At 36.1% G+C, this 21,235-nt stretch overlaps 1 protein-coding gene across 6 annotated transcripts in view; it reads right to left on the bottom strand.

Moving 5' to 3' along the window:
* Nucleotides 1-2,057: 2,057 nt before the first annotated feature.
* Nucleotides 2,058-21,235, bottom strand: part of CLCN3 (chloride voltage-gated channel 3) — a 93,038-nt gene continuing 73,860 nt past the window's right edge. For 3 of the 6 annotated variants that reach the window (XM_026485625.4, XM_057310178.1, XM_057310179.1), the window contains 5 exons: nt 20,407-20,593; nt 17,350-17,748; nt 11,765-11,981; nt 6,734-6,809; nt 2,058-5,023 (listed from right to left, as the gene is read on the bottom strand). In XM_026485625.4, coding sequence (XP_026341410.1) covers nt 4,865-5,023; nt 6,734-6,809; nt 11,765-11,981; nt 17,350-17,748; nt 20,407-20,593 — 1,038 coding nt within the window. In that variant the 3' untranslated portion in view covers nt 2,058-4,864. The remainder of the gene's footprint in view (nt 5,024-6,733; nt 6,810-11,764; nt 11,982-17,349; nt 17,749-20,406; nt 20,594-21,235) is intronic. The other 3 variants (XM_026485629.4, XM_044379253.3, XM_026485605.4) reach the window with 1 other exon arrangement.

The raw sequence follows: 21,235 nt of genomic DNA, 5'->3' as shown, positions 1-21,235 counted from the left end.
AACAAAACAAAAAACAACAGCTGCCTTCACTTCCTTTCATCAATCTCTGTCAAACCCACTCCAATCAGACTTTTGCCTGATCTCACTAAACCTGCTTTGGTCAAAGTTATCCATTATCTTCCAATGGGTAATTTTCAGTCCCCATTTTACTTTACTGATCAGCAACACCTGAAAAGTTGATCCTCCCTGAAACTATCATCCACTTGCCTTAGAGGCCTACCTTTCTCTTAAAGGCACCAATATTCACCCTACCTCACTGGTTGCTCCCTCTTCTGCTGGCCCCTCATCACCTCAAATCTAAATATACATCTATGTCAATGCTCAGCCCTCCTCTGTCCACTTAATCCCATGGTGATCCCCTCCTGGCTCAGGATGACACCACCCATGTTTTTTAGGGCTCTTAGGCTGGACCTTCCTCCTGAACTTGAGTCTCGGTAGATACAACTGCCTACTTGACAGCCCCACTTTGAAGTTGAAAAGTCATTTAAAATTTGTCTAAAACCAAAATTCCTCTGTACACAACCTCAAGTCTAGTCTTCCTGAAGTCATTCCCAATTCAGTCAGTGGCCACTGGAAACATCCTTTACTCCTCTTGTATCACTCCACATTCAATCCATTAGCAAATCCTGCCTATGCCACCTCCAAAATGTCTAGAATTCAGCCACTTGCACAACCTCCACCAGCCCCAGTCAGGTTCAAGCCTCTAACATATCTTACCTTGATTATTCCGAGAGCCTTCTAATTGGTCTCTCTGCTTCCACCCCTTCCCCATTACAGTCTATCCCCAAGAAAGCAGCCAGAGATCAGATTAAGTCAGAACATGTCACTTTTCTGCCTCACTGGCTTCCCATTTTATTCAGAATAAAAGTCAAACGACAATATCCCTAACTTCTTTTCTCCTCTTACACCCTACTCCCCACTCTAGCCACAGTGACCTATTTGGTATTCCTTGTAACTGTCAGGTGTATCATACCTCAGGATGTTTGCATATACTAGTTCTTCTTCTTGGAACATTCTTCTCACAGATAACTGTATCATTCCCTTTTTTTTTTTTTTTTTTTTTTTTAGGATCCTACTCAAATGTCACCTTATCCCTGAGGCCGTTTTTCATCACCCTCCATAAAAAATAGCATCCTCCCCATTACTGATTTTTCTCCATTAGAATGGGAATTTTTGCCTGATTTATGTATGCCTATAACAGTGTGTGGCACACAGGAATAAAAAATCTGCTGAACTAATTAACCTGTGATACGTATCACCATCTGACATACCACATATGTCTGTCTCTACTACAATATAAGCTTCAGGAACACAGCACTGGGACTACCACACAGTAAGTATTCAATAAAAACTCAGTGAATGAGTGAATGAAATGAATGATAAAAAAAATCTATTCCAGACTTTTTAGTCAAGTGCTTTACTTTTATACTAAGAGTTTAATATTAGACTACTGAAATCTTTTAACAATTCAAATGTTACCACCTTCTTTTAGACAGTTCTATTAGCAAATGTACAAACTAATATTTTAAAAAACATGTAGGGGCACCTGGGTGGCATAGTCGGTTAAGCATCTGACCCTTGGTTTCGGCTCAGGTTGTGATCTTAGGGTACTGAGATTGAGCCCCAGGTCAGACTCCACGCTCAGTGCAGAGTCGGCTTGAGATTCTCTCTCCCTCTCCCTCTGCCCCTCCCGCTCCCTAAAATAAATACATAAATCTTAAAAAAAAAAAATGTAAATCATTTGCATGCTTAATCTTCATGCCAACAGCGTAATTTTTCTTTTTGAAAGTAAACTGAAGTGAAATCTTTCTGTAAACCTGCAACTTGCACTGACAAATGGTGACTCTCTACTATTGCTGGTAGTGTTCGATCCAGCATCTACTCCTTTGTTGCCCCTCGCCTGTGAAGTATAGAAATAAATGGCTTTGTAACCTGAGAGAAACATTACATTTATCACCCCTTTGAGGCTGCGTGTGCCAGGCATACTGGCCTACACTGCACAGAGCAGCAGCAGAAGTGGGAGGATTGTTACAGATATAATTAAAGGCCAAACCACACATTGTCATATAGATTTTAATAGATTTTCTGATTAACTCATCACAGTAACCATTTTTACTGTAATGATATGCAGCTTTACTACACTAGTATAAATAAAAACAGATAAATACAGCTCTAGGCAACATCACAGATTAACAAACTAAGCATTCTTCATGAACCAAAACTAAAAACAATTATTAATAAGAGATGCTGACACCCTTGCCCATTCTCATCATACCTTCTCAAAAAGGGTACTCCAATAAGGCGCTCCACTTATTATATTGGTCAATTAATTTGCCAATTAGCCAGGCACATATATTTCATGGTCTCCACTATTTCACCGTTTGGTTGAAAAGCAGACACACCTCAACATATCAAAAAGAAAAGTGGAACAGGTTGTATTACTGAAGAAAACCACTGAATGCATTAGAAATACAACACTTCTCCTGTATTTTAGCAGTAAGACACATCAAGGGATAGAAATATACCAGGAAGAAAATTAATATCCACCTTGAATATCCACCCTGAAATGTCCGTCTGTGAAGCAGGATGAGCAATGAAGGGAGGACGTGAAATCAAAAGGGAAACATGGAAAATAAAATCCATGTGATGTTTAATGTTATGAAGGTATCTGCAAAGAAGCTGGTTTCTCCTTTGAAGGCGTGTAACTCAAGACGAACAAGCTATTCAATAGCCAATGCTGAGGAGTTCACCCTGCAGATACGCTCAGGACAAGATGAAAACAAGATATACAGAAGTATCATTTAGAAAAGATGTTACTCTGGATGGCCAAATGAAATCTGAAGGGGTTATTAAGAAAGCTTGAAGTCTGCCAAAGGGAGGAAGCAAACTAGGACAAAATACTAATTTTAGGCAGATAGCAACATGAAGAAATGTTTCATGAAATCCCTCAAATGTTGTTCAACTTTCAATTGTCATTCTAATATGGCTTCATGATCTAATAAAGCTTCAAGATCTTATGGGTATATTATTTTTAAGAACTAGGAAGTGAAGAATCACTTCCAAAATGTAAAAACGGCTCATTGCCAGTTATGTTTCAGGAAATGTCTGTCTGCAAAATTCATTCCCTACCAAAAATGCATAAGCCTAGATTATTTAAGCCAATCCTTCAAGTAAACTGCCTTTGCTGATAGTGAATTAAGACCACGATTAAGACAGACATTTCCAAAAACAAAAATTCCAAACACACCCCAGTACATTTTCAACTCATCCAGCAAAAATGTGCACTGTGGATATTCAAAACATTAGCTGAACACTTACGGATGTGATGTACCCAAAGATTCAAAGGTTATGCTCAGATTAAAATTTTAACTGCTACCTATGCAACTGTTTTCATTTGTTTGATTTTTTTTTAAAGGTTAACACTATTTAACTTTTGGTTTTAATTGCAAAGTGATTTGTCATGTTTTAACTTTCTAGTTAATGAGCCAAAATGTACAGGTCAGAAGACATAATCCAGAGGGTGGCAGTGAAAGATCAGAAAAAGGTTTATGTACACATTGGATCATAGACAAATAACCACAACCTCTTTTTAAACCCTTGTTCCCAGTGTAAACTTTGTTCATATCTCCATATTTGTAAGTCTGAATTAGTCTATAAAAATCACATTAAAAAGGTAAAATTATTTAAGCGCGATATTAACTGATCTGTATTTTATAAATTTTAATCCATAAAAATATAAATAAGAATGGTAAATTTTTAAGAAAAGAAATATACATTTAGTGCAAGTTATGAATTACATTTCTTCTTCAGTGTCAGCAATAAAATATCTTGAGGAAAGAAAAAAAATGATCTAATTTCAAGAAAAAAAATTCCAGTGTTTAAACATGCAATTAATACCAGATACAGCTAAACAGAATACTTCCTTCTCTTTACTGTCAAAGCAGCAGCATTTTGTTTCCTTACGCTGAACAGTACTTGTAGATTATAGTAGTTTTAGAATAGAAAATTTGCATAAGACCAGGTCACATTATCCATAAAGTCTGAGAGGAAAAAAACCAAAAGAAAACTCTGTTTATCCTTACAAGTCAAGTTTCATTGTTGTTGATTCTGAACCACAATGCACACAAGCTGAGAGATTCTGTTCACGCTTCATTCGAGATTTTACCTGTTTGATTCGCCTTTGTGGTGGTGCACGTGACTGCTCCAAGCATTTAGTGATGGTACCAACTACATGGTCAATGGCACAAGAAACACTCCCTTCTTGTGATGAAACTTCGGTAAAATCACAGTACATCTCAATATGAGAAAGGACTGTTTCAAAAGGGTACACCAATTTTAAGAGGCTTTGTCACAGCTCGAGAGGGAAAGAATAAGAGAGGGAGGGAGGGAGAGAAAGAAAAGCTCTTCTGGAATGTAGAAAGATAATGCTTACGTATATAATTCATGAATTAAACAGAACAGTTTTGATACAAAAGGGCAAGACCTTGCAGTCTTAGAGATGGCTCAATTCAAAGTAATCCCTCCAGAAACAGGGACTGCTAATGTGTCTTTGCGATGCTGGAGTAACAGGCCAGGTGCTCCAGGTGCTCCGAGTGCTCCCAGGCTGCGGTGCCCTCTCCGCGGACGCGCCAGCCTGCACTACCGCGGCACATCCTCAGCTGAATGCATCCAGTGCAGAACAACAGGAGATGGTTTGCTGCTCTCAGTTAGATGGGGAAATACCTCACTCATTTCCTTCTTGCTCCTTTCCCTCCCCAAACAACTCCTCCATTCCACCAGCAGTATTTGCAAACCATGTTGCAAAAGCCTGGCTTTCAGATTTTTTTTTTTTAAAGGAGAAAAAAAAGTAGATGACTCCCTCAGGTTAAAGAGTTGTGCTATTCAACAAATGAACTTCCTCTTCTGTTTCCTCTCTCTCCTCATCTATAGGATTCAGTTGAACATTATTGAAGCGGGGTCTTGGTTTGCCGTCTGGGCCATATGACGGAGGATATCTTTTTTTGTTATAATGCCAAGGAGGCGCCTGAAAGGAATAAACAGAAGATTGCTATTAAAATAAAAGGGAAAAGAAAAGAAAAGCTAACTCTATAGCTAAACCCTTTTTGTTGACAGGAATAGAGCAAAGCAAGCACCGTGATTTTTTATGTTCAAGAAGTACTTTATTGGTAAAGATAATTAAATAATCCAGCAACCATCCTTTGATATGAAAGTATCATGGTCACTAATAGTACGATGTCCTTTCCACCAAGACTCTGAGGACTGCATGCCTCAATGAAGTAGAGGTACTTTGATTTCATGTATGCCAACAAAAACGTAAAAAAAATGGGAGGATGTGTGAACAAGAAATGATATTGATCCCATTTGAGAAGGAAAATTCATTGCCATGATATCAAGAAAGCAGTAAAATGTCTGATGACCAAATCTCCTCAATATTCCATTTTTTTCAAACCAAACTTAACCAACTTTAAAAAAATAACTTAAGGATTGCCCAGTTGTATGCAGAATCTTCATGAAAGCACATACAATTGAGATAAAATGGTCAACAAAGAACTCCAATCCTAAACCTCAGAGCCCCGAGAATAAATCTATAAGACAACCCAAGTTTCTAGTACACTCATCAATGTTTTCCTCTTTTGATTTTGGCCGAAAAAGTTAAGATACAGTGCTTTTATGAAAGTCTTGGTTGTTAATGCTTACAGTAAAAGAGAGGTGAAAAATCAAGAAGCAGTCCTAAAAGATTATTATAGGTGAAGCAGAAAGCAGAATGAATGAGTAGCTACTTATTATTCCGGTTAGTAGTTTTTTAAAAAAGGATGCATGAAACACTTGTGAAATATTAGCATACAACAGGAATACATAATCAGTTGTGTACTTAAGCAAACTGGGACAGGTTTTATATAGCTATGACAATTGCAGGGCAAAATAATTTCAGGCATTAATTGCTAAAGCCAGACAATTTTTAGGTTATAAGGTAAGATAATTCAAAATTTATCTTTAGTCATGAAACCACTAGGACATAAAGCCAGTTAAAACAAATGCATTTGACCCCAAAAGCTGCTCACAGCATTCCGGAAACATCATACAAAAGGGGCACACACGTTATCTGGGTACAGTTCACTAATGAAATGGCAGGACACACATTCTTGACTGTGAAGGTATGCAAGGTGTAGCAGAGAAAGAACTAATGCTATGATCACAAATATATACACATTACGCTCTAGTTAGTGTGCCCATCAGAAATCTCTTCAACATTCGGCAATTCTAACATTGCTAAGCTCGGTTAAAACCATTTATGAGCTTAGATTTACCACAAGACTACCACAAGATTAGGAAACACAAAAAAGATAAAGGGTTTGGGGGGGGGGGCAGACATTTTTAACCAGTCAGGCATCTTCTGAGACCGGTGCAGCCACTAAGGTAGACAGACTTGTGTTTACTTTCAGAACGTCCAATAATATTTACTCATTTAACTACCAAACTGTTTACAGTTCTTAAATTGCAACCAATGATTTTGATGAGAGACGTTAACTTTTGCTAACTTGCTGTGAATGGAATCTTACAAATACCTAAGTTTATCTTACAGACGGAGTTTATAAGATATAAATGTAATTGGCAGCATGTAGGATTTTTTTATTCAGCAGATATCTGGGACTGACAGAACCAAACAGTTCACAAGTTTCATGCTTCCTGACTTCTAAGGTGTCTAAATGAGAGATCTGATATATCTAATCACCAAGGGTTCGACGTGCTGCTTTAGTTGCTCGAGATGCTCTAATATGTTCTTCTTTGTGATGATCCCCAAGACAATCCTGAAACAGATCACGTTATGCTAATAACTGTGTGAGAAATTAAATTAAAAGAGGTTCCAATCATAATGATAAAGAATGAGAGAAAAAAATAAAAATATGAACCATAAGAAGGCTTTTAATGAACTTTAGAAAAACAAAAACAAAAATGATTTGAAATCCCAGGTCCCATTTGCATAACTTCTGACTTTCATGAGAGACATGATACTATTTTTAAATATTGGTGAGTTCTTTTCCTTTTTAAATTAAAAATCAAAATTATAGAAGTTTGCAATGAAAATGACTATAAAGAAAAGTACAAAAGAAACAATATTAATACACAGCTATAAACCTCCAAAATTTAGTTTCATTTTCAGTGTTCCTTCGTTGGGGGAAAGTATTTTTCTAATTTCTAAAATGTCACAGTGCGGCTGCTATTATTTGGGTCTACCTCAGTAGCGAAAAGGTAGAAGGCTTAGCCTCAACTGTCCATGAGGAGACTTAAGAAATCCTGTGAGTTTTACTACTATTTGGGATTAAAATTAAAGGCAATGTACACTTAAATAAATAACGCCAACCAATACACACACTCCCTAATTTTCAGTAGCTGAAAGCTACTTCTTAAAATAAGCTAATAAGATGTATTTATGATTAGAGGTCAAAATGACTTTTACATTATGCATATTTTTTTCTAAATGATTATTTCTCAGTTAACCTATCACTATTATAATATCAAGCAAAATAAGGGACATAAATTCTCACAAGGATACTTGAAAATAATTAGATTGGAACAAAATCCTGGTTGCTGGTTTTATAATGGAAGAATTCAACTACAATATATGGCAACAAAAATAATGAATGTCAAACGCCTTAAAAAGCCTTCATCTTCAAATTCTGGAAGCCCATCCAGAATGCCCTTCAGGGTACTGGACATCTCCCTGGTGATCTAGTTAAGTCAACTTTACTACTCAACTGCCTTTGAACATTCTGACTTCTTAAAGAATGTCACCAGGGGACTTCACTTAAAGTAGTCAAGGCCTACAGATATGTCAGTTACGAAACAGTTATTAAGGATGATGCCTGGGTGCGGGGGTGGGAAAGCAGGGACGGCAGGCATTGGGAAAGACAGAAATAGGTTCTCTGCTAATGTTTTCTCATTATTTAAAATAATGTACTGATCCTTAAGAACAAAGATAAATTGAAAAGTTGTCAGAGGATACGAACAAGTTCTCCCTCCAAAAAGGCTCAGAAAATGCACTCATGAAATAAAAAATGCATACATAAAACAAGCACTTAATCCCTCAATGGATGTTCTTCTCTAAGTATGTGAGGGAAAACCAACAACAAAAAACCATCAATTCAATTTAATTTATAGCTGGAGGCAGGAAATGTGAAAAACCTTGACAATAAAATAATTCCAGTTTAATTCTTACTCATTCTTTTCTTTCCAATTATATACAATGATTACTTTCAGTTAGTATATTAATAAGCTCTGCCAAATCACAAAGTACAAAATGAGGAGAGTTACAAATTGATTAAGGACCAAATGGCAAATTTGGAGATTTACAAACTAATATCTATATTACAAAGTAATGATCCTAAAAAGGAGGAAATACATATATTTCCTCTCTAATGGAGACAAGTGATTTGAGAATAATAAGACCGGGTTCAGTGCTACTTTATCAATTTCAGGAAGTGCAAAGAAAATCAATGCAAAATGTAACTTATATAAAGAATAATTTGCTAATTCCCTGTGTGGAGCTAACAAGCAATGATGTTAACAGCTGACAGAGCATGAACCAACGTTTTCCCAAAATATGTTCCAAAAACACCAGTCTCAAAAGTTCTTCCGTCCTCTTTCCTCCATCAAAAAAATAAATAAATAAAATAAAATAAAATAAAAAACTGCATGTTCAAACAAGTTTGGAAAACTATTTTTCCTATTGTCCCTGAAACTCAAATAATATCAACATTTTGTAAGTTCTGAGACATTCTACAATAGAGAAACCTCAACTGTATTTAATCCAATACTTCCCAAACTTATATGGTCCCCAAACTCTTTTTCAGCAATGCGTATTAACATCCTGCTAGATCCACCAAGACTAGAAAGATTTTGGGATGCCAGGGGTGGCTCAGTCGGTTAAGTGTCTGCCTTCACCTCAGGTCATGATCTCAGGGTCCTGGGATTGAGCCCCGCATCAGGCTCCGTGCTCAGCAGGGAGCCTGCTTCTTCCTCTGCCTGCCGCTCCCCCTGCTTGTGCACAAGTGCTCTCTCTCTCTGACAAATTAATAAAACCTTTCAAAAAAAAAGACTAAAAAGATTTTGAGAATTCTAATTAAAATATAAAAGATGGGAAAACTATAACTGACATCTTTAGAATTTAGACACACTTCTCCCTCACCTCCCTATTCTCATTTTCTCCTTGCACCTAACAATCTGGACTTGTTGTGTCTCTTCCCCCAAATAGTTATTTTCCACCTCTAAGGACCCACTATGAACTAGAGGTGGCTGACAGTTATCCAGAACTTCACACTCTCCACTAAAAACTAGTAGATATGGTTTCTTTTTTAACTTTAAATCATTTAATTTCAAGTGAAAATAAAACACTCTGGGGTGCCTGGGTGGCACAGCTGTTAAGCGTCTGCCTTCGGCTCAGGGCGTGATCCCGGCGTTGTGGGATCGAGCCCCATATCAGGCTCCTCTGCTGTGAGCCTGCTTCTTCCTCTCCCACTCCCCCTGCTTGTGTTCTCTCTCTCGCTGGCTGTCTCTGTCTCTGTCGAATAAATAATAAATAAAAATCTAAAAAAAAAAAAAAAAACCACTCTATTTCCTTACATACCTCCAAGAAAATAAAGACCCAAGAGCTACCACCCCAAATGATCTCTTTTCTTTCTATATATATCAACTTATTTTCCTTGAAGGACAGAAATAGGAACAATTTAATAATCAAGGCAATTAAACATACTCCTTTAGAAAAAGCCCCCCCCCCAAGCTTTCTTATAAACGGGTAGTATAAGGTAAGATTTTAGTTAGCTATCCTCCCCCTCTCCCACAGTTTGTTATTTTTACACTTTCTTTTAAACATTTTCCTTTCTAACATCTGTGCTGCCGAAAATCTGGGAATTAATCAGCAAAGTGAAATATGTTAACTGACCCATCCAGCTTTGTGATCATAGGTAATCATAACTAGAGAGTGACATTTATATTTACTAGCACACAAAAGGACAAACCATGCCAGGCACAAGGAATAACTCAAAGCAAGTAAAAATTGTAACAACTCAGCTTAGCTTCTAATTGAGCCATTTATAATTAAAAGGGCCCTAAAACCCATATAACTTCATAAAAACTTACTCCATTTAACATGTACTGATAAAGTTTTCAAACAATGAAGTTTGGTAACTATTATTTTTTTAATTAAACAACACTGAAAGAAAATAGTTATTTTATTACATGTATCTCTTCGCCAAATAGTATCTGTGATACTTAATAATTCCAAACTTCCTGCCTTGCATCAAGGATTTTATACCTTTAATAATTTATTCCACATTATTTAGATTTAATTGGTTAGCACAGTGAAAACACTAAACATGGATCTATTTCTCTTAACTTTATATTTCTATTCTTAACACAATATAGCACAATAAATTATTCAAGAAAATGGTGTAGTTTAAGAAATCACAAAGAAAGAAAATATATTCCATTAGTCAATAACAGCATAAAACACTAGAGCAAGAGACTGGGCTCTAAAACTGGAAAGATATTTGATTCCCTGATCGGTGACATACTAACCACACAACTGGGCATATTATTACACCCCTCTGAGCTTCAATTATTACACCTGTCAAGTAGGGATCTACAACCTACTCTGCAAAGGTGCTACAAAGTTAAGTGAGAAACCTGAAGAAGGCGCTCCATAAACAAATTCCTTCCCTTTTTTTCTTTCTTCCCCCATTCTTTAGACAGGGGTCATGTGTTTTGTCCCTCACATGTCTTGAACAAAATGCTTTAAAAAAAAAAAAATCCCCACTGTGATCTCTAAGTGTTTAGCATTTCAACCAGCTTTATGCTGGGCAGGGTTAAACCATTTAATTTATGCACAATCAAGAGTACCCTTTGTTTCTCATTTCCAGCCTTTCTGTCCTCAGCCTTCAGATAAAACAATGTTCTTAAGTATTTCAACTAGGAACAGTAGTATAATGGAAATAAAAGGCACTAGAGAAAGAATGGGTGGGGCAACAGATCCCGGGTGCAGGGACGGGGGGAGTAGCGGCAATGAAGCAGGAGTACGTTTGCTGAGGCCTACTGCGTATCACATCTGCACTTTGTCCCTCTGACATCTGCCAAACAAAATTTTTCTACAGTCCTATCCTGGAGAAACACTTCAGTTCATGTGTGAAGGGCAGAAAAATAAATTAACCAATTTATACATTTTAAATACATGAGTTTTTGTCATTAGCAGTTTATATGAAAGATTTGTGGATGGAAAAGGGAGAAAAGGAAACAAAAAGCATTTGCTAAAGGAGAATTTTAGCTAATTTACAAATTTCATTTAATTATACATTATTTCCCTCATTACACAAATAAGTAAAATAATGGCTGAAATAGTAAACAGCAAAATATCTAGAGAGTTATTATTGAACTAGAAAGTTATATTCAAAAAATGAAATACTTAAAAAAGAAAATGGGTTTTTTCCTCTACTCTGTACAGGTTAGGTCCACTACTCTTTGCCAACTCTGAAGTGTTCCTGACAAATGCTACTTTATGTTTTGGCAAAGATCTGCCAGTTGACTTTTTTTTTTTTTATTCTTGGTAAGTATCAATCTGACCAATACTGATCCTGTATTTATAATCACACTAAAAAGACAGTCTTTCCCACTTCAAAGCCGACTTAGACTCTACCCTAAGAACTCGATATGAATTCCACTAGACAGTATCATAAATTCTGTGAAGCGAACTGATTTCTTTCACCAGACTTACCCATTGTGAGTTACAAGGCACTGCCTCAGACCCAGCTTTCGGAAAATATCCACTACGATCTCCATCGGGGTATGATCGGTCACGGTAAAAGGGCTCATGTCAAGGATGCTCCGAAGTTTCAGTGGCCGAGGGCTTTCCGCTGGAAGAGACGGGGTGTGCTGTGCAAAACACACACGAGAACTGCCCACAATACCTTCTTGTTTTTTTCTGGCACTTTCTGAAAAGAGATAGAAAAGACCAAAAGTTAATTTGTGTTAAGGGGAATCTGTTTATTTGGAGACTCTAAAAAATAAACAAATGTATCCCATGACCATTTTTTCCTACCTTCTTAACCAAGAAAGGAATCAAATGAAAATTGATTTAGTAATTTCTTGTATTTGATTTAGTAATTTAGTAATTTCTTGTATTTGACAGGATTAGAATATAACAACAACAAATCATCTTCATGTAAATAAAATATTTTTGGTCTTTCAATTTCTTAACTGGGGCTGAAGCTGTTTTCTAACTTTGGGGGAGACAAGGAAGCATGTGTGAAATATGTTTTTTTAAAACCTGCACAAATTAGAGCATGGTTTCTTATAGGAAGCCATCACCAACTGACACCTGCCCATGCAAAATATCACTTATCCTGCAGAGGTGGGACTGAAGAGAGTTTCGTTCCTGTTTTGACTATGCTATATATACTCCACCCCTGTGACTTAGCTAGTTCTTTCTCTTTTCTGATGTTGAAGTTTAATTTTCTAGGTGAGTCATGAGCTTTAACAGGTGGGCTGAAACTACAACTATGCACATGACGGACAAAGACTTGTATTTCAGGTAGCATTTGTAAAGGCTCTGTTAATTTCCCCTCTCCAGTGTGCTCTGCTTCAAGTGCTTCTGTCTGCTGCCAAGTTCCACGCCAGCCTTTGACAGTGCTAGACAAGAAGTGGTAAAGATGCAAAAAACTGCAGAACAAAGACCACAGGAGGAGAAAGGAAACCCATGAAATGGAGAGAATACAAAAATAAATAGCTTTATGTTTGTATTTTGAGTTAGTATGTATTCAAAACTCTGTTCACAAATATGTTTTTGCTATATTGAACATATTTTAAACATGAATTTTGCTACAAATATAATTAAGCCAAAATAATAAGCACCAGTCCCAGACAGAAGCAGATAAACATATACAGCTCATATACTGCAATTCTTTTTGCTCCTTCTGACCTCTAAGGCCTTATTTAACTGTGCCAGAACACACATAGGTAGGAACGCACTAAGTGAAGTTCTAATGACTAGTACTTACTAAACCACTTTAAAAGCATGATAAAAGCACAGAAAAGAAGAAAGCCCATTAGCAAGTGACATAAATGATTCTTGAAAGATGTTCCTTAAGTTCTCTTAACTCACAGAAGCATCTGGCTAATGACCTACGAATGTAAAGTGTAAATACTGTTAGCATGACAGATATTCTGAGTTAAAACTAACCTCACTCATCGAACTTTAATACCTTAAAATAACAAATATTATACCATCAATGAAAATATGCTGAGATTGCTTAAACATTAATAATAAAAGTTGCAGAAAATTTTGGAAAAAGTTATTAACCTTATTTATTTGCTTACTGTAATGTTCCTTTGATATAAAAGGCACAAGGCTAGTGAACACCCAGCCTGACTTAAATTTGTCCTGTATATGAATACAGTAACTATTTTAACAAGCATCATTGACTGAGTACTTACAAAGTGCAGGACATCTGCTAGGTTTGTTTTGCTTTGTTTGAAAAACAATTTTTTTTAATGTCATTCATTCAAAAGCTTTTGAAGTAGAAAATATCATCATAGTTTTTATTTTCTGATACGATTCAGGCATTTTTTTTTTTTAAAGTATGGATGCAAAATAGAGTTATACTTCCAGGAGAATGGAAATGGATTTTTTCTAACATAAAATGTCTGAACATAAATAATCACCTTTCTCCCCCTAAATTTTATTTTATGCTTTATTTTTCCTGTTCATGTTAATATATTCTCAAGGGCTTGACTTCTCACAACTTATCAAAAAAGAAAGGTACACATATGGCTGTCCCCTTCATTTTTCACTAAGTGAAACCTGGTAGAGACAGACTACAAAAAAAACATTCCCCAGGGATGTAGAACTCTTTCGTCACTTGTATTAATCTTAGAAAGCAAAAAAGTCTCTAAATCCACAAAATGGTATTTGAACTAACCAAGCAGGTATACGGTTTATTTTAACTGCTACAAAGAGATAAACAAAAGACGAGTCCACTTACTTGCAATGCATCTTACTGAGTAAACTCTATTTTAAGGTTTCTAAATATTGCTATGGAAGGGGGACCCTTTAACAAATTAGCTCTCCTAAGTATGCAAACTAAAGCTTTACTCTGAACAAAAGATCTTTAGAGGATAGGAGAAAAGTACAATTAAGGGAGCAGCCTGTCACTGTGCCATGTACCTTACTACTGTGTGTTCAGTATGTCAGTGATATTTAGGTTTTCATTCACTAAGAGTCTCCCTGTAAAACTAATAGCTATCACATAAATAGAAACGAACAAGTATACTTTTATACCTTAAGTCAGAAAATAGGAAAGACAATTCAATTCACACTATAAATGTTAAATATGCTTCATTTTAAACAAATCTATAAAACATTGAGCCTCACTTTTAATCTTGACATAAAAATGCAGGAAGAAATGTCTCTCCATTTGGACTAAACTTTAACATAGTAAACTGTCATTCACTGCCGTTGGAAGTACAGGGTATAATCACTACCTGGTGTGATGTGAAAATACCTTATAATATTACAAATGCACCTACTCTCTGATCCAACGATTCCACTTCTAGTAATTTTGGTACATTTGCACATAGGCAGAATGTCGAATATGTGAGATCATCAAATATATGAGGGAGCAATTTTTATAACAGCAGAAAATTGGAAACATCTTAAATGTCCATCAATGAGGAGCTGATTTTAGAAATCATTAGGTATCCCATGGTATGTCTACTTTTGTGTAGCTTTAGAAGAATAGAATGAAGAAATTCACCGGGAAGATGTCCAAGAAAACATCGTTTAGTGAAAAAACAAAGTACAGAACAACACATATTAGATAGCATGATACAATTTGTTTAAAAAGAAAAAACATATATACTTACTTATATAATTATAGAATAATATCTACAGAATACATAGGAAACCAAAGTGATGGCTGTCTATAGAGAGTTAAACTGGTAACTATGAGGTCATGGGTGAGAGACATTTTTCACTGTATACTTTCAATCTTCTTGATTTGAACTATGTGAACGTACCATCTATAAGTAAACTAAAATTTTTAAATAATGAAATGACATACAAATACAGAATTTATAAATTATGGGAAAACTGTGCTTTTAAAATCTTGAGTTTTCCCATCCGTGGATATGATACATAGTTTACCAGTTACTCAAGCATTTTATTTTGTCTTTCATAAAATATTTTAACGTGTTTTATATATTATGCAAATATATAAAATCTCACGTACAGGTCTATTTTTCTCATTCAAAAATGTCAACTTTATAAAAATATATGTAGGTAAATATTTAAGGCATGTCCTAAGTCATCATGTGAAACATTTTTGATGACATGACTGGATATTTCAAATATCTAAAGTATACCTATTCCCTTAAACTGACATTATCTGCTATCACAATATTCTGTTTCAAGATACTAATAAAACTTTGAAAAATATGTCCACAGAATCAGGAGGATTATGAATAATTAACTTCTACTACTTTCTTCATCTTTTAAAAAAACTTGCTTTTGGGGCGCCTGGGTGGCGCAGTTGTTAAGCGTCTGCCTTCGGCTCAGGGCGTGATCCCAGGGTCCTGGGATCGAGCCCCACATGGGGCTCCCTGCTCTTCTGGGAGCCTGCTTCTTCCTCTCCCACTCCCCCTGCTTGTGTTCCCTCTCTCGCTGGCTGTCTCTCTCTCTAATAAATAAATAAAATCTTTATAAAAAAATTAAAAAAATTAAAAAATAAAAAACCTTGTTTTCCTTTAAATTTCTATGTAAATTCTAAAATTCTGACCTTTTTCTTTTCTTTGGCTGGCTACTATTAAAACCTAAAGAAGAGGAATCTAAGCAATGAAATTCTTCTCTGACTGTAGGTGTGGCCATGGTAACAGCTTAGAAGCTGAAACACTTCAACACAAGAGCCAAGTCTGACCACATATGTTGCCCACTCTCGGAAACTATTCTATTACCTACAGCAAAACCTGGAATGATAGGTTTGCTAGCCTTTAAAAAGCTCTTCCAAAGCTGGAGCCTTTTCCTTCTCTGTAGACGCTTTTGTTTTGTTTTGATAGCTCTTGTAAACTGAGCATTTCCATTCCGATTTGAGAAATACTCCCCTAAGCCTTCCCTCTTCAAATGGCACAAGAATTGAAATATTGTATAATCCTTTTGCAGTGGCCACACAGAGAGAAGTTGCAGAGGATGGGTTCACAGGACCAAATGCTTAACATATTCAGCTCCTGGTCCTCCACTAAAAACTTGGGAGTATGAAAGCAACAGCTTGATGAAAATATCCTTTATCACCTTTGGGAGTTGGGGGGAGAGAGGGAAAGGAATCAGATTGTATAGAAAATGCCTTACTAGCCTCCTCATCAATACTTTACGACTCTAAGGAGAAAAATAAACTTTGGAGGAATGCAATTGTTTCTTCCTCATAAGAAGTTTAATTTACCTCCAAGAAATAATACAACTAATGCCTTCAATCTATACTTGCAGGAATATCAGCTCAAAATACAATATGACTTTTCAACCTAGCATTTGACCAAAATAAAATCTCAATTATTTTTTTCACTTTAAAGTAGATATTATATGTTAATATTGTAAGCCTAAATCCAAAAGCTGAAAAAGGAAAACCTGTGAGTCTGATATGAAACAGACCAATGAAGATGATATTTTCAATAATTTGCATTCAAATAAGCCAATATTAAATATAAGAATGTATTTATTTAGTGGGATGCCCTGGCACTTGCTAAAGCCTTATCTTACATGCTATTATGAACAATATCAACTTCACAAGCCTTTTCTTAGTGGAAAATAAAGAATCTAACTTTGATCTCTGATAACAATGCCAAATCAAAAGATAAAATTGTATTTAGTGGGGAGCCTGGGTGGCTCAGTCGGTTAAGCATCTGCCTTCAGCTCAGGTCATGATCCCAGGGTGCTGGGAGAGAGTGCCGCATCAGGCTCCCTGCTCCCTCTCCCTCTGAACCCCCCTTTCGTGCTCTTTCTCGCATGCTGTATCTCAAATAAAAATCTTTAAAAATAAATAAATAAAATAATAAAAAGATTTCTTTTAAAAAAAACTGTATTTAGTGGGGAAACAATTCACAGATGTGTAATTCCTTTCCTAAAGAACAAAAGACTTTCAGGAACATAAATATAATACAGCTCTCGCCCCCACAAACCCAACCAATTAAATATTATTGCTTTCCTTTCCTTGAGAAGTCTATTATATGTCTATATCTATCTAAATATATAGAGATTCCAACAGATACAGATATAGATAGATTTATGTGTGTGTCTGTATTTTTTAAAAAGGGTACCTATTGCAATTGTCAGGTCTCTTCTGAGGGCAAATCCCACTAATCTTTGAGATTCTTTTGACATTATGACAGGAAAGCCATTGTAGCTGGTTTCATTAATCATGTTTTCTATATCATCCACTGTCATATTGTCCTGTGTCAGGACGGCTAAGGGAGGATCGTTCCTTCGCGGTCTCATGACATCAGCAGCCAGGGTGGTATGAGTGAATTCTTCTTTTGCATCCAAGAAAGGGTATCCATTTAACCGGATGTGCGCTTCATAAATGCCTTCCCTACCAAAAGCATCACCAACCCATTTACTGGTCATAACTGCAGCCATAAGGGGAACAATGTATTCCAAGCCTCCGGTAAGCTCAAAAACAATAACCACCAGGGAGACAGTCATCCTTGTCACACCACCTGAAAAAAAAAAAAAAAGCAGCACCACTGGTCAAGGAGGACAGGACATGTTGGTGGAATTTTTGTACTAGGCAGGTGAACATGAATTGTAAACAGAACTTAGTGAAAAGGATTATCATCAAAAACTGCTACTCCTCTCTTAGGACAATTACCACTATTTTAATAAGATGTAGAGAAACACTGATCTTCTTTGTGTAACACAAAAGATTATTAAAATAACATTTCAAAACCTGTTTACTTCACAGTACGCAGCTGACCAACTAAAGCAAGCTTGCCATTTTGGTTTATTGCTATAGCAAAGATATAATTTCACTCTTATAAAAGCTGATTATTAAGTAAAGAATTTGGTGAAGCACATCAGAGCTACTTTTGCATCATGGTTACCAATTTACAAATTAAGCTCATATGTGGGTAGAATATTAACTTAAGACACTTAACTCCTCTTTATCTTTTCAAAATGAGTAAAATATTTTGATGCCTTGTGATTTATGTTAACAGGTTAATATCCCCTCCCTTAGAAAACTATCTATTCATTTACCCAAATCATCATTCTGAACTACCATCTGTATGCTGATGCCTCGTAATCCACATCTCTCCACTCACTGTTGCATTTGTCCCACATCTCCAACTCTGCATACCTTATTGCTTATCTTGTTTTCCAACTGTAAAAAGACTCTGGATGACCTACTGTCACAAAAAACAGCACACACTTAACACCAAAGTCCTCTTCTTCCCCCAAAGAGCTACCCATTCCAACTTCCCTGACTCCAGCACCAGCACTACATTCTTCCTGGCAACCTACATAGTCACTCCAGGTCCATCCCTTTACTTTACCCCAACACCTAGACCCTCACCCGGTCCTGATTTGTTTTGCAAAATAACTATCTATGGGTCCCTTTCTCAATACTGTCACTATTACCAAACTAGACCAGGCTCTCAAGACTTTGTTCTTTAATTTTAATACTATTTTATCTTACCTCCTTGACTCCAGGCCCCATTACTTTCAATCCACTTTATAAGCCATGTTCCCAGGTTAATCTTTCCTAAGTACTACTTTTACCATGTTGCTCCTTTGCTCAAAAACCTACCAGGGCTCGCCAATTCATACTGCATTAAGCTTAAACTCTTCCTTTTTGTTTTTTAACCTAAAAATAGAAGGGAGAAAGAACCTACTATGTATTACGTATCTACACTATGCCATGCATGTCTCTAATCAGTTCACTAAGACTTTTTTTTTTTTTTTTTAAACTAAGCGACTTACTTCACCTGGTACTGTGCTAATAGCTTTACATGCATCTGATCTCATATAACCTCAAAACAACGGTAGGAGATAAGTAGTTATTATTTCTATTTTAAAGATAAGAAAATAAAAAATCAAAAGCAAAGGAACATTTCCAAGTCATTAAGCTACAAATGCCAAAGCCACAACTCTGCCACAGATCCGACCAATTCCAAATACAAACTAATCCCAACGCAAATCAGTGCCTTTTCATCATCTGGCTCCTTCTCACTAATCCACTTCATTTCCCGAAAAGTATCCAAACGCACTCTCTACTTCAATATTGTCAGCATCCTCAAAGCTCCATGAATACTAAATTAATCCCTCTCCCAATTCCTTTGCCTTCACAGGATATTCCTCAAAAAAGTCCTCTTCTTTAAATTCTACTATTCTTAAATAAAGCTCATGTTCTACTCTACCTGAACTACGTCAATCCTTTTTCTCTAGATTCCTACAATTTTCATAGACTCAGTACTATATATAATCATTATATAGTGCTCACTATTGTTTTCTCAGTTTTGGTCTTGTCTCCCCAACTTGAGTGTAGTTGAGGTTGGGCCCATGTTTTATACTTCTTTTTGTATCACTCACTGCACCTACCACAGTGCTAAAGAGAAAGCAACTACTAAATAATTGCTACTTTGGTGAATATGATTCTGTCCCTCACTTTCACTTGATATTATACTTTTGAAGATCAATAATTATATAATTTTGATTCCCTTAACAAAAATAAGTCAAAATACAAACTTTGAAATATCATAACCAAAATTCAGCTGACATTTTAAATATAAAAAGCAATAACTATTTTTCATAGCCAAGAGGACAATAGACTCTTAAGTATTTAATGCAGATTTTTTTTCGTTAAAACAGTAGTTACCTTTCTTCATTTTGCTATAAATGCACCTTAAATGGAGGAGGGCTGGTAAAGAAATATTCCACTACAGCTAACTATAAGTCACCGCAGAGCCAAAGCTAGTCTGACGCTTTGCTGGAATGCTAATCTCAGGAACCATATAGTCACCATAGGTGGGCCAAGATCCTCGACAATGAAAAGAACAAAAATCTCCCTGGACAAAATTCAAATTAAGCCTATGTTGTCCTGAGATGTTTTCTGTCACAAAGCATTACGCTATATTTAAAAGATGCTAACCGCCATTAAATTTTTGCATTAAGAAATGTTTAGAGACAGGCAAAATGAAAACCAGTACTACATAAACACCATATAACAGCAATACTGCTTCATTTTAGTTAAAACATTCTCTTCCTCTGTCCTGTACCACCCGCACCCACCTCACCAGCTAAGCATAAACATGCTCTCACACTTGCTCTTTTACTCTCTCAGGTTCACAAACATCCATCCATAGACGCAGTTACATTACCTAAGCACGCAGCAGCACCAACCATGGCATAAAGGCCAGGTGTAATGCAATCAGCTCCAACCTCACACCACTCCTTAAAGATAAACCAGTCGTGGTGATAATACGCGAGCTGTTCTACTGCAATCCCCACAATCCTTCCGGCAATAGCTCCAATGGCCATGCTGGGAATGAACAAGCCTGATGGAACCTGTAACAAAAACATAATGCTTAACTGGGCAGAGATCCTCTACTTGGATGCTTGGAACCCACATTCTACAGACTTCTAACACTTTTGATTCTTTTCACATTATATTTACATAGCAAAATCCTACTACAAATAAAACTACAGCAAAATATTGTTCTACTGGTATCTTAATAATTTCACGAATTCAGTTACAAAGTACCAAGTGACCTTCTCTAGGCCAAAGAGAAAATAACCCAAGGGTTATTTATCCTTTAGCTCAAGGGTTCCTTAATGCCAAGTCCCTAACAAAATTTTCATTAGTCTAAGCTGAAATGGGGAAAGAAGAAAAAGGACAATATGGAGCATTTTTCATAAAATGAAATCAATTCACTGTGAAGAACTGTCCTTTACTCCACCAGTACACCCTTGCTACATATTTTTTGTTTATCAAATGATAAAAATATTAGATGTGATTCCTCTTAAGTGGTACCATGGGAAGTGGACAACCTAATCAGGTCCTTCAATATTTTTTAGCGATACATACAAGGAGAAAAATATTTATTGATCAATTAAATTTAATGAAGAAAATAGGAATAGTAAACACCTTAAGCAAGATCATTTAAAGATTAAAATACTAATAGCTCTAAAATGTTCTGGATATGAAAT

The sequence above is a fragment of the Ursus arctos genome, unplaced genomic scaffold, assembly GCF_023065955.2.
Source record: "Ursus arctos isolate Adak ecotype North America unplaced genomic scaffold, UrsArc2.0 scaffold_11, whole genome shotgun sequence".
In the NCBI taxonomy this organism is placed as follows: domain Eukaryota; kingdom Metazoa; phylum Chordata; class Mammalia; order Carnivora; family Ursidae; genus Ursus; species Ursus arctos.
The sequence above is the reverse complement of the archived record's forward strand: the minus strand, read 5'-3'. Positions and strand labels throughout refer to the sequence as shown.